Raw genomic sequence first — 13544 nt, forward strand, 5'->3', positions numbered from 1 at the left:
AACTTACGAGTAAAACTTTTACATATATGACCTGGACGATTTAAAATTCAATAAGAAAATAAACTTCAACAAAAACATCAAAATGAACTTCAAAAGGTCTTAACATTCCCATTTTAGTAACGGCTTATACGTTGTATGTCAAATAATAACTCCCTAACAGTACGTAGCATCACTCTTGCCTAAATGAATTACCCACTTACATTTTATCATCGAAATTTAGTACTAGAAATTAAGCATAACACTTGATAGCTACTATAAATCAACACTCCATAATGAGACTATGTAGCTACTCGGCTACTCCTTACATCGTAAAATATAGCAAATTTTAACTTATATCTAAATTGTGTTTAAGCATAGCAACTTTTAGCTTCTCTCTATCCCATAAAAATCAACTTAGCACTGGATGTGACACATTTTAATATAATATATATTTAGGCCTGTAGTATTAGAATGTGTCACATTTAATACTATAGATTCACTTTCTGTGAGACGGGAGGAGTATGGGAGTGAATTAGTGGCCACACCGAGATGCATAATTCTCTTCCGTGCGCACCGGATCAAGGTTGGTGGGGTCTGAGCAACACTAACTCGAAGGTCTGAGAGATGATTGGTTCCCACGCCAACATCTTTGGAGGGGCCCAGCCTTCCCGTGTTATTAAGCTTTCTTCACGTGATTTCGGCATTTTGGGCAAGATTTTGGGCTCGCCAAATGATGCGAAATCTCATAATTTGGCGACAGTTCACGATCGGAATTTTCCAGACGCCCTGGTTGCGACTTGGTCGATGCAATCCAATCCATCTCATCGATGGCTTCTCATTACACGAAACGAGGCTTGCGAAAAAAATGTCTACAAGTGGACATTTCCACCCAATCAAAACATTTCAAAATAATAATGCCTGTATTTATTTATGCTTTAGTATATACTACTAGTACGACTCTTGTACCAGAGCCTGTCCAGTCAAATTTATTTGACATTGAGAATACTAAAATTGTTCGGATGTGCCCGTAACCAGTACTCGGCACAAAGAGAGCAATGGGTACGAACGACCCGACTTATATGATATGTGGCACAAAACTTGTTTTTTGAAAACTGAAAACAAAGAGATTTTCAGTTAAAAGTAGTATGGCAAAAGCAAAACGATACCTTCATATATCAGAAAGAGATTTACAGATTTCTCATGGGATTAGGCTGACCACCCCCACTAAAACAAACAGCTTCCCCAATGCTACAGTCTACAGGTCGCTATCAAATATCAGTCGTGTGGCTGGCATGAGAGCAAGGCTAATAATACAACCGATGGCTATAAAATTCTTTGTAGACTTCTCTCAGCCTATCCATATAATAGTTAGCTCTTCACAATTAATACAAGGCCCACTTGTCTCTCTCACAGAGTTTCTTGGTTCTTGTGTCCAAGCCGGCTATAAGTTTACAGCCCGCTTCTCCTCTCTCTCTCATCTCTTCTCTCCTCCATCTCAGCATTTAGCTGGCTTACAGACTGCTATTATACTTGCTCTCAGTAGTAGTAGGAGCAATTAACATTTTCAGCTTGTGTGCCGTGGCCTAAATCTGAACAGAATTGACCTGCAAAGCTGCTACAGCCAAGCAACCGAACCCTATCTGAAACAGTGTGCAGACTGTGCAATTCTGAAGAAACAGTCATCCTCCCCGGCTTGGCTTTCATGTGAGGCATGCATGAGTGCATGACGCCCATTTCTTCTTTTCTGAATTATGAGCATGGTGACAGCTTTGCTGCTACAAATCACTGAAAATAGGATTAGGATTTGTTCTGCTTAGTTGATCTAGGCTTAAATGCTAGTATCGTCTTATCGACTTATCATGCCTTTTGGGATGTGTCATCATGGGTCTTTTTGATGCTAGGCTTAGCATTCTTATCCTTCTATTCATATAAGTATTGTTTATGCAATTATGCTTGTACGTCAATATATGACCAGTTAACCATTTTGACCCCCTGTTTCGTTTAAAAAAAAGAAAAAGAAGTGCTCCTTTTCAACTGCAGATCATTTACTTGAGCCCAGAATTTACTTGTGGCTCAACCAGTAGCATTTACTTGAGATCATTAATGCTAAACTCAGGGACAGAGACAGGAAGAGACGAGCAAGGGCTTGGCTTCAAAGTTTACACTGAGGGTGTGTTTAGTTCACGCTAAAATTGAAAGTTTTGTTGAAATTGGAACAATGTGACGGAAAAATTGAAAGTTTGTGTGTGCAGAAAAGTTTTGATGTGATGGAAAAGTTGGAAGTTTGAAAAAAAAGTTTGGAACTAAACTCGGCCTGAATCTACTAAATCTTTTGGTAAATTTCGGAAACTAACGCTGTTGCCCCCCTCTCAACCAATTCTTTTACCGTTTCTAACTCCGATGCTTGGGCCAAACTGGTCCTTGTAGTTGTAGTGCGAGGTTGACACGCACTTTGTTTTTCTCTGGGTTGCCGAGAGAATGATCTATCTCTCATGCTTGGTCACAGAAAGCAGCTTTGTCTAATGTACAGAGCACCCACTATGGTTGCCGAAAGGCGAACACTGTAATGGCATGAATGAATGCCAGTTTGGCTGGCCATGTGTTTGATTGGCCAGCTGCAGCAAAAGCGAAGGCAATGGTCGCATTAACAGCTATCCATGCCCTACATTAACAGCAGTTCCAGAGATGCATAATAAAGCTTTGCAACCAAAGAAAATAGGATTAGGATTTGTAGGTAAAGTTAACAAGAGTTCGTGATAGTAGCTAGTCTCAGAACAGAGGTCAGCAACTCAGCATTCAGCAATCAGAAAAACTTGCACAAGTTGAAGATATCTCAGCACAGCTGCAAGAGCATTTGAAACAAACCAGCAGGGGCAACAGATCAATGAATAAACATTGCAATTTGCATAGTGTTCATCAAGTATATATCTACGTGGACTGAAAATAAATGATGTTCTAACCTAAATTAACTAGCTAAGCTTGCCAAAAAAAAAACCTATGCCATGCCAATGGAGCAGAGGATGTTATTGTGGTAAGCTACTGTTATACACCTTATTATCTAAAGCTTAATAAAGACAAACTCCTCAACTGATGGTATGTCGCCGATCAACTTGAGAGCTTCCTTCTCAGGCTCCTCATCAACCCCAATGGCCATTATCGCCTGCTTTCCAGGAGCAGTCCTTCCAACGCTCATGAAATTCACATTCACATTCATCTTCCCCAAAATTGATCCTACCTTTCCAATGATACCTGGCTGATCAACTTGACGGCAGAGTATTAGGTTGCCCTCAAGACTAACATCCACACTGAATGGCCCAACAAGTGTGAGATGTGGTTTCCCATCCTTCACCTCTCCCTCCACTCTGATGTCACCTTCGTCAGAGAGGGCACCGGCGAACTTGGACTCTACATTGGCGAGATGCACCTGGATAGAATCTATAGGAATCTCCGGTGATCCATCAAGGAGGATTCTCTCTTCGCTGATGCGAAGGCCTCTTTGCTTGGCCACATAGTCAGCATTGACAATGTTAACAAATGCACTTGAAATGGGCTCGATGATGCCTTTGGTGACCATAGCACGGAGTACCCTTGTGTCCAGATCATCAGGGTCTCGAGATGATGAATATCCAATCTTCACTCCCTTAATCCCACTTCCCCCAGCTACAAGTTGCACGACAAGCCGACCTAGTTTCTCAGCAAGGATAACATACGGAGATAACTCCGATAAAACCTACGAGAAAATTTTAACATGAGAAGATTGTATAATTATGTGGAACACATAACAGTATGGTCCTTGGTAATGAAAGTACCTCAGCAGGGACCATCGGGGCATTAACAGCAGTAGCAGCTAATTCCCCTTTCAGTGCTCCAAGAACAGCCTCTGCAATTTCAAGGGCTACACCTTCCTATAGAAGCAAATCACGTCAGGTTGAGAGGATAAGCTAGTAAGATGTGGTATTAGCATAGAACGAATATCAATCCAAATAGCAAACCTGTGCTTCTGATGTACTAGCTCCAAGGTGTGGAGTGACAGTCACATGTTCATGGTGTACTAACTTGCTGTCTTTTGGTGGTGGCTCCTCAGTGAATACATCAAGTGCTGCCTGACTCATACCTCAAAGCAATCAGGAAAAAGGCTAAAACAACCTTTTCTGACCAACAAAAATGAATGTTATGTTGTATTTACATTAAAACACACTGCACAAACAACATGATATCAGGAGTTCACATCAACAATTCGACAGCACTATGTGTAATCAACAACAGGATGAATGACCATGACAAAAGGAATTACCTGTGAAACTGTTCCATTATCGAGTGCTCTCAGCAACGCGTCTTCATCAACTACCCCACCCCTTGCAACGTTAATAATCCTCACACCTTTTTTCATGTTTGCAAAAGTTTCATCATCGAAAAGCTTTGCTGTTGATGGTGTAAGTGGCATATGCAGTGATATGAAGTCTGCAGTGGAGATGGCCTCATCAAACGATACAAGGTCTACACCAATTGCCCGGGCTCTATCAACAGGAGCATAGGGATCATGAGAAATGATATCCATTCCAAGTCCTTTCGCGCGTCGTGCTACTTCTGAGCCAACCTTCCCAAAGCCCATAATAGCTAGCGTCTTTCCCACCAAAGAAACACCAACATATTTGTTACGTTGCCATTTGCCTGAGTATGTGCATAGAACCAAAGAGAAACATGATTCTGCATTAGTACATGTGTAGTATGTAGTGTCAAAACAATGTTTCAAAACTGTTGCTTAAGCATTTTATATCCATTAACTGTTACTGTTGCACACTTGTAATGTTGATAGGTAGAGATGTCCTGAAGTTTGAACCCAACAATGTGTGCCTCACTGCCTCTTGCTAACATTTACTAGGAGTTATATAATCAAGCCTGAATTTCAAATTTACTAATGGAACATGATGTTACTAAACTCTAGCCACGATAATAAATAAAATGGCAGCAGTTACATATTCCACACAGAGTAAAATGACAAAAGGTACTGCTAGGTAACTCATTACGGACCAGATCACTGATTGAAGTATTTGTTGAAACATTACCTACTAGAGGAGAACATATTTCCACATAGGAAGTTATATTGATCTTACCCAAATAAAGAGGAGAACAGAGCACATTTGCACAACATAGGTCCAGGACACGCTATCGTATACTCCTAGTCTCCTACACTGCTGTTCGTATTTTAGGACCACAAAACTCGTAATTAGTGCTGCATAATATCAGCAAACAAGTAAATCACCAGCTCCAATTAACTGATATCCTTACTAATTACTACAGCACAAATCAATTGATCTAGTACTTGCCATACAACAATCATTCAAACGTACACACCTGGGGTTCAATAACTTCAATCCCCGGCATGGCATTGAGTGAGAGCGTTCTTTGGGGAAACAAAAAAAAGAAAAGTGGAGTATGGACTACATTGTTTGTCAAGCAAACACAAGAATGTATGTGTGGTGGTGTAGTACTACAGTTGTAAGGCAAAACTACAGTTATAACTCGATCATGCCATTGGTGCCACCGATACTAAAACATGGCAAGTTGTGGCCTGCACATCATACCAGCATCACTTGCAACCTAACCATCAGAACAAAGCAATTTATATGCATCCATCGAAACAAAGATGCAGTTAAGCCTCCATGCAAGGTGAATCTCTTAGAATAACAACACGGACAAACGTATCAGTCACTGTTATGCAAACACGCAAAAGCTTTGGGCGTCATTTGTATTAGAAATGGATAGTCATTCACTGTAACCCACCAGTGTTCATCGATCAGAAAATACACTGGAATTTTGCGATAGCATTTTGCTGCAATATCTCTCTCCTAGTATTCTAGACAACTCGATGATAAGAATAACATGGTATAATGTGGTGACCTTAATTGTTTGGAGAAACGAGGGCGTACCGGCCTTGAGGGAGGCGTCGGCCTGGGCGACATTGCGCGCCATGGCGGCGAGGAGGGCGATGGCGTGCTCGGCGGCGGCGACGGTGTTGGCGGTGGGGGCGTTGACGACGAGGCACCCGGCCTCGGTGGCGGCCTGGAGGTCGACGTTGTCGATGCCGACCCCGGCGCGGCCGACGACGCGGAGGCGGCCGCGCGCGGCCTCGAACACCTCCCGCGTCACCCGCGTGGCGCTGCGCACCACGAGCGCGTCCACGAGCGACACCTTGGCGCGGAGCTCCTCCGCCGTGAGCTCGTACGCGCAGTCCACGTTCGCGAACCTCCGCAGCAGCTCCAGCCCCGCGTCGCCCAGCTTCTCCGTCACAAGCACCGTCGGCCTTCCCGCCGCCGCCTCCGCCGCGACCCCACGGGCGGAGGGCGCAGCAGCGGGGACCCTGCAGGCGAGGAAGAGGCGGCCGCGGCGGCGGAGCGGGGAGGCGCGGCGGTGTGGGGCCAGGGCTCCCGCGTGGTCGTGAGCCGCGTCGGCTGCGGCGGACGTGGACGGCGGCGGTGCGGCGAGTAGGTGGCAGAGCGGCGGCGCCAACGCCATGGTGAGCGTGTGATATCGGGATTCGGGGTTTGATTGTATATCGGAATCCGTACTCCGTTGCGGGGGAGGTGTCGCCTAGTTTGTGGACGACGATGGATTTGATAGAGGCGCATGTGGAGAGACGGATTAGTGTACAGGAGTAATGAATTAGTCCTCGTTGATAATACTCGTCGTTTGGAGCGAGATTATAGTCTCTAAAAAAATAACTTTGACCATTATTTTTATTGTAATATGTATAAAAGTATTAACAAATATATGATTTTATTAAATTACTTTCTAAGACTAATATGTAGTCATTATATTTGAGAGACAAATATTTTAAAAATGAATTATAATTAAAGATTCTAAAGCTTGATCTCGCTCTTGTCTAAAACGACAAGTATTATTAGTCTGGAGGGAGTAGTAAAAAGAAATAGTTAAAATTGAATTAGTACGATGTTTTAAAGCCATTATTTTATATACATTTTTTTTTAAAAAAAACATACTTTAACAATTTAATAAGTATATATGCGTAAAAAAGATTGAGTAGAAATTGAGAAGATATAGTATAAAACACAATCTTAACAACAATTTAAGTACTCAGTCCGTTTAAAAACAAAGGACAAACAGATCCATTTTGTCAATGGACTATTACCGATGAAATGACAACAGAAAAATATTTTTTGGCTCGCTCGCAGGCGGCCCAATCTGTCTTAAAATAGAATTATTTAGAGGCTAAAAATTCTCATGCGACTCAACAAAAAAAAAGCATACGTGTATGTTACTTAGAGCTGGATACCACTCTTGTAGACAGAGCCGGCCGTAAAGCTTTCGGGGATGACATCGTCGACGACGCGGTACCCGCCATTCTTGACGAGGAAGCGGACGGAGAAGGGGCCCTTGAGTGGCGAGCCGCTTTTGATCGTCCAGGTGTTAGACGATGATTCCTTCAGCGCCGTCCAGTCGCTGGCACCCTTCTCCTTGATCTCCACCTCAGAGATGGCGACGTTGGTGATGAGTTCCAGGCTAGTTGCGCTAGAGCCCTCATTAACCTTGAAGGTAAGCTCGGTGGCGTATGAGCCAACGACAAACAGTGTCGCCACTGCTGCGGCGAGCAGGAAGGAGGATAAGGAGGCCATTGCCAAGGTAGCTAGTTAGCTGGAGTAATCTTGTTTGTTTCTTGATAATAGAGGGATGGATCGATGAGTTGGGTGATAGATGTTGCAACAAGATATGTATTTATAGGTGGCGAGGATAAGAAAAACAAATATAAACATACGGCGCCCCATAAAGATCGTTAGCTGGTTTATTCATGACAAACACTTGTACAATGTCTATAAATAGATCCAAACCTGATAGTTCTGCTTGTCTTTCTGTCAGGAAAAAGCGCAGGGCATGCAGACCTCTTAAAAGTCAAATAACATGCATGTGGAAAAATAATTTTATGAGGCCTTGTCTCAAGCACATTGGTGAGAAACCATATTCACAAGTTGACACGTGTCCTCTCCCTAAATTCATTAATTAACGCATGAATTTAGTTGTAGGTTATCCTATGTGACTTGTTTCGAATATGGTCTATCACCAACATGCATGTGACCAGGTTTTACAAAATTATTTTTTTCATGTATTGTCCTCATCTCTTCTCTTTTTTTAATGAGTTACTATAATTTATCTTTTATTTGTATTATTTACTATACTTATACTAATTTTTTTCTATTTGCGTAAGTTGAATTTAAATTTACATGTTTGTGAAGTGATATATCACATATCGGTATATCTTATCAGCTTTCTATAACTTTTTAACTTTTTAGGTGACATGCATGCATGAAACAACGAGTGCACATTATTCCTCTAGTGAAAAAAAAACACTTTCTTACAAGTTGGGTACATGGAACGAGTTAATGATCAATCGAATGATAAAAAAGACTTTCCCTAGCTTGAGCCCCTACAAAATGTACAAATGCTCTCAGAATTAAGAGCGAGACTCAGAGAAGGGTTTTAGGCAGTATATATAAACCCGGCCATAATCGCAAATCACAACAAAAGAAGGCGATGTAGTGATGCACCAACCTAAGAGATCAATTATTACCCTTTCCATCCTAAAAATATAGCAACCTAAAACCAGATTAGATATTAATACTATGTTATGTTTAATTTGATCTGAAGTTGCTTCTACCTCCTTTTCATACTACAAGTTATTTTGATTTTTTTTATAAGTTAAACTTTTTAGATTTGACTAAATTTATAGAAAAATATAGTAATATTTTCAACACAAAACAACAAAACTATCAAAATATGTTCAATGTTAAACATAATGATCAGTGTTACAAGTATTGTTATATTTTTCTATAAACTTGGTCAAACTTTTAAGAAGTTTGACTTAAAAAAATCAAAATGACTTATAATATAAAACAGAGTGAGTATATTTCAAGACGGATGTAGTAGTACCCTCGCAATTTTGTCAATTTTCTAAATACTACATGAGATAAGCATTTTCTACATTCCCATGTTAAACTTCGTTCTGCATGCCAACGATGGGAGCATGTCTAGTCAAACAGAGTCTGGCGCGGCGACACCATGGTGCTAAGGGTGTTATTGGCTAACCTGCGAAAGACCAAAATAAATCATTTATTCTAATGTTTATTTTAACTTATAAGTCGATTCGCGAGTTAACCATTTACACCCTAACCTGACGCCGTCGGGGATGCACTCTGGCGAGCGATCGACAGTTGGCCGTCTCTCCAACCCTCCAAGTGGCCGGTCCCCTATCATCGTCAAGGCCACACCGACGCGCATCCCGTCCCCTTTGCAGCTGCATTCCAAGTTGCCAACCAACCGCGGTGTAATGTAACCGGTTACCCAACTAAAAAGCATCCTAACCTAACTGGGCCCCCTCCCCACTTCGGGCCAAATGAACGAACGAGCCACACCAAAAGGCCCAAATGCACAACAAGGCCATGTAAATTTTCACAGGAGAAAAGGGAAGAATTTTTTTTATTTTTAATTTTTTTATTAAAAGTTTTAAAAAAATAATTTTTCATTTTGAAAATTGACAGAAGTGGTCGCCTACCGCCCTCTGGGAGGGCGATTTTTAAAAATCGCCATCCCAGAGGGCGGCGAAAGTGACGTGGCAGACGGCCGTTCGCTCTCGGGCGACGGCCGTCAACGAAATTTGCAGGCGGCCCCCTTGCCGCCCTCCGCTAGGGCGATTTTGTACTGTGCGGGGGGCCGCCTGCAAATGGGCGGCGGGGGGCCTGGAATTTTGCAGGCGGCCCCCTTGCCGCCCTGGGGGAGGGCGATTTTATACTGTGCTTTATATTTTTGTATAAATATCAATAGTTATCAAATCTTTTTATATTGAAAACTATACAAGATTAAAATCTCCAAGACCGGTAAAATACAATTTTATTATTTTTTAGGGCCTATTTGGAATGTTACCGTACAAATATTTTGTTAGTGCCAAAATATAAGCAAGTTTTGGCACTACCAAATATTTGGTAAGGTAAAATTGCATTTGATCATATTTGGTTTGCTGCCAAAATGTAAAATTGTAGTGAAGAATGTTCTACATAATCTCAAATCTAGATTACGTATTACCAATGAATAGGCTTCAATCGAAATCAAACACAAGTACTATTCAAATTACCAAAATATTGGTAGGGCATGTTTTTGGTAGCAATCCAAATAGGCCCTTAGTCTTACGCATACAAAAAATCACCACCATAATTAAACATTGTAATGATAAGATAGATAAGAAGTGCCATCGATACACGGTACAAATTTGTCGATCCCGACGAATCAAGCATGCGGTAACCTATCGGCCCCTTCTAGGTCGGTCAGAATGCATTGCATTCTCGTGGTCCTTCAATCGTTGATACTCTACTTGTGTTTCTGACTCTGTTATCTTCTGGCCATGATATGATGGAGTGACATTGTCGATCCATCGAGTAAATCCACCCATCCTTGGATTGCCCTGTAAAAATAGTAATGTTATTCAGTTTGGGTAGTAATTTTGTGCAAATCATAGCGGATTTTGTAAATGGTTAGACATACAACGAAATCGTTGTCTACATTGGGGCAGACAAAATATCTCCTTCGAAATGTTTGTTCAGCAAAGGATGTAGCCACCTGCCAGCGATCTCTGCACCCACACTTTGGACACTCGGACCATTTAGGTAACCCTAATGGATTGTTCCTCCAGTCTAAGCTTGCAATTTCCACCCGATGTTCGTACTCCATCCAAGCATGAATGAACTGTATGGTCGGTTCAGGTTGCGTTATCGGCCCGCCACTTGAAGTAACTCTGACTGTGTCAATCCATTGTACGAATTGACATTTCCTTACATCCTCCTATGTACATCCATTTTGGGATAGTTAAGTTAATGATAGTACTGAGGAGTGATGAAAAGAATAGTTGTAATTACCACGAAATCATCGTCGACAATGTTTGGACACACGAAACACCTTTGTCCTCGAGTTCGGTGCCTTACGGACCTTATGACCTGACAACGGTCACCACAACGACACTCCGGACGCTCACGCCACGTGGGGAGTCCTAGGGGATTTACGTGCCATTCTAAAGCCTCAGCAGCAATTCGACGTTCATGCTCATCCTTCCGCCTTAGGTAGTCCGATCTTGTTTCACTACGTGGGTAAGCACGGGTTCCGTCGTTTTGTGGGTTCTCCATGTCTACCCACTCGATGAAGTTGCACATTGGACGATATGTCTGCGTAAGATGTTACAATTGTGTACGAAGAAGTTAGTTTTTTTATCCATTTGAACTTCGAATAGATGAAGCATACCTGATCAAAGTTCGCGCATTGGAAGAATCTCCTGCCCCGAGTTTGTATCATGAGGGAAGACTTGAGTATGCATCCATCCCCACAATCGCACAAAGGACGGTCACACCATGGTGGAAACCAACCAGCAAAAGGATCGCTTCGCCAGTTGAGACGCTCAAGGAATGGCGCTTCCATTTTCGTGTGTTGTGTGCTAGTGGGAAAGAAGATATGAAGATGTTGCCTTCAGATTGTCAATTATATAGCGTCGTTTTCACTGCAATATATGTGAACTCAATGAGATACATTATTCATTAGATGTGACAAGACGATCACGCGTGGGCGTGATTCACTTTATGTCAACAGGCAGCGCCGAAAGTTGATAGTGACAACTCGAGCTGCCGCTTTTCATGTGTGCTGTTGTGGACTGTGCGCGCTACTGGATCTGACACTACCGTGAAGCGCCGAAAGTGTGTTGTCGTGAGCATAAGTTGTTCTAGCACCATATGAATGAAAAGAACTATGTAGACGAGACAAACACAAGTAGTACTGCAGTAGTAATAGCAAAAGTAGTACTGCTTTACAAGTTTGTAAGCCAAAAGAAACGGTCACATAAGGACTGAAGAGGTAGAACACTACTGACGAGGCCTCTTACCCCTGTCCCTCCTACCCTGCGCCCTAATGTGCCCCTGGGAGTACGTGAGTCGGTCCGGGGGTACGGCACGGCCAACCCGTCCTGCCTGTACAGGTGTGACCTCTGGCTGCTCCTGAGTGTGCGCCTCTGGAGCTCCTCCAAGCTGAGAGGAGCCTAGTACGTCGTGGTGGTGTGCACCGTGCAAGTCGTCGTCGTAGAACTGGCTAGTAGGACCAGTCCTACCGGCGTGAGACGAAGAGGCCCCAGTACCGAAGATCCCGGCTGCAAATCCTGCTGGACAAGGACCATCAGTTTCATACAGGTATTTAATAGTATTAATAAAAAGTAAAGTACCGTGTGGGCGAGGGATCGACGCTCCGTGAGAGGAAGAGCTGGCGAACGCGCCCGAAGAGGTGGCGAACGCCCCTGCGGAGCTCGCGGAAGCGCCGGTCGTGCCTGCGAACGCGCTCGAAGGCAGACGAGGTCCTGTGATGAGGAAACGTGCCGTTAAAACATGGTGACATATTCGTGCAAAAGCTGAAACAAAAATGAACTAATCTCTGGGCTGAACTGTACCGTGCGAAACCGGTGCTGTAGGTCGCACTGCTCCGAAGCTAGGGGCGCTCGAAGGCAAACGAGGTCCTGCGAGGATGGAACATCAAGTTACGACGGGGTGATGTTTTCGTACAAAAACAGAAACAAAACTTAAGAAACCTCTGGGCTGAGCAGTACCGTGCGAAACAGGTGCCGTAGGTCGAGGTCCTGCTCCGACGGTAGGCGCGCGAGGCCGTGGTTGTACCGGACCAGCTGGAGGTACGACGTCCACGGCGCTGCGACAGGAGAAGACGCGCATGACCGCACGCATCTTCTCCTGCATCCGGTCGAAGGTCACCCTCTGCTCAACGTCAGTCAAGTGCAAACCTCTGTTCAACCTCACTTGGACTGCGGTGATATCGGCACTGATATCCCGTGCGGCATCAGCCTATGCAAGATGGAAATAAAAAATTCAGTAGTTATCCTATATTATGCAAGATAAATGTAATAATTGTAAGAACTAATACAAATTCGACGTACCCCCACGAAGTAGTCTCGGTCACGGTGCGTGGGATACGCGTCCGTCACAGCGGCAACGTGCGGCTCTGGGGCGTCTGGAGTGAAGGTCACACGCGCACAAGTGCGAGGAAGGTACCAGCGAAGGTAGTCACGGTAGTTCTCCTCCGTGTGTGGGAAGAGCTCGTTGATCACCTCCTCTGTAGCTAACACCCAGTCGTCAACGTACTGCTGTACACGTGGAGCCCAAAGTGCGCCTGCTAGCTGTCCCCGTCGAGTCAACCTGTGAAGAGAGGTAAATTATATGGCTCGATGAAGTAATTATCATAAAAATTTAGAAATGAACAATCCGAACTCACGAGTGGTCAGCAGGGAGGACGGTCGGCTGCACGTTGCCCGGAAACACCTGCCTAAGTCCGAACTATCTCATCACACGCTGCGGGCAGTTAGGCTCAACGAAAATGTCGAACACCATCGGCAGGATGGTGAGCCAGTAAGCCTGGTCGCGTGTGCACAAGGACAAAAGTCCTAGCGGTGCTCTCGCAGCGACGGCCTCTTCTGTGTACGGCTCCCAGATGACGTCGCTCGGCTGGAGACGGTCAAACTC

General features: G+C 43.8%; 3 protein-coding genes across 3 annotated transcripts; all 3 read right to left on the minus strand.

The window, feature by feature from the left end:
* Nucleotides 1–2832: 2832 nt before the first annotated feature.
* On the minus strand, nucleotides 2833–6612 carry LOC4341713 (D-3-phosphoglycerate dehydrogenase 3, chloroplastic). Its single transcript, XM_015785881.3, has 5 exons — nucleotides 5910–6612; nucleotides 4274–4650; nucleotides 3972–4082; nucleotides 3789–3884; nucleotides 2833–3709 (listed from the first exon to the last, which is right to left on the minus strand). The coding sequence occupies exons 1-5, from the start codon at nucleotides 6493–6495 to the stop codon at nucleotides 3038–3040; spliced, it is 1842 nt and encodes a 613-aa protein (XP_015641367.1). The 5' UTR covers nucleotides 6496–6612; the 3' UTR covers nucleotides 2833–3037.
* Nucleotides 6613–7016: 404 nt separating this feature from the next.
* Nucleotides 7017–7707, minus strand: LOC4341714 (pollen allergen Lol p 2-A). Its single transcript, XM_015787234.3, has one exon. It carries the CDS (start codon nucleotides 7611–7613, stop codon nucleotides 7260–7262), a length of 354 nt encoding a protein of 117 aa, XP_015642720.1. The 5' UTR covers nucleotides 7614–7707; the 3' UTR covers nucleotides 7017–7259.
* A 3974-nt stretch (nucleotides 7708–11681) lies between these two features.
* On the minus strand, nucleotides 11682–13051 carry LOC136357098 (uncharacterized). The gene is made up of 5 exons (XM_066311850.1): nucleotides 12962–13051; nucleotides 12620–12869; nucleotides 12464–12529; nucleotides 12242–12373; nucleotides 11682–12178 (listed from the first exon to the last, which is right to left on the minus strand). The coding sequence occupies exons 2-5, from the start codon at nucleotides 12762–12764 to the stop codon at nucleotides 11889–11891; spliced, it is 633 nt and encodes a 210-aa protein (XP_066167947.1). The 5' UTR covers nucleotides 12765–12869; nucleotides 12962–13051; the 3' UTR covers nucleotides 11682–11888.
* Nucleotides 13052–13544: the final 493 nt, after the last annotated feature.

Source organism: Oryza sativa, chromosome 6, assembly GCF_034140825.1.
Source record: "Oryza sativa Japonica Group chromosome 6, ASM3414082v1".
Taxonomy (NCBI): domain Eukaryota; kingdom Viridiplantae; phylum Streptophyta; class Magnoliopsida; order Poales; family Poaceae; genus Oryza; species Oryza sativa.

Excerpts from the sequence above, each read along its gene's own strand:
- LOC4341713 (XM_015785881.3), bottom strand. The coding sequence starts at position 6,495 with ATGGCGTTGGCGCCGCCGCTCTGCCACCTACTCGCCGCACCGCCGCCG. Across the intron at positions 4,651-5,909 it reads CGACGCCTCCCTCAAGGCCG|GCAAATGGCAACGTAACAAA; the intron begins GTACGCCCTCGT and ends GCACATACTCAG. Across the intron at positions 3,885-3,971 it reads CTAGTACATCAGAAGCACAG|GAAGGTGTAGCCCTTGAAAT; the intron begins GTTTGCTATTTG and ends TTGCTTCTATAG.
- LOC4341714 (XM_015787234.3), bottom strand. The coding sequence starts at position 7,613 with ATGGCCTCCTTATCCTCCTTCCTGCTCGCCGCAGCAGTGGCGACACTG.
- LOC136357098 (XM_066311850.1), bottom strand. The coding sequence starts at position 12,764 with ATGCAGGAGAAGATGCGTGCGGTCATGCGCGTCTTCTCCTGTCGCAGC. Across the intron at positions 12,530-12,619 it reads TACGGCACCTGTTTCGCACG|GACCTCGTTTGCCTTCGAGC; the intron begins GTACTGCTCAGC and ends CCATCCTCGCAG. Across the intron at positions 12,179-12,241 it reads GTCGATCCCTCGCCCACACG|GATTTGCAGCCGGGATCTTC; the intron begins GTACTTTACTTT and ends CTTGTCCAGCAG.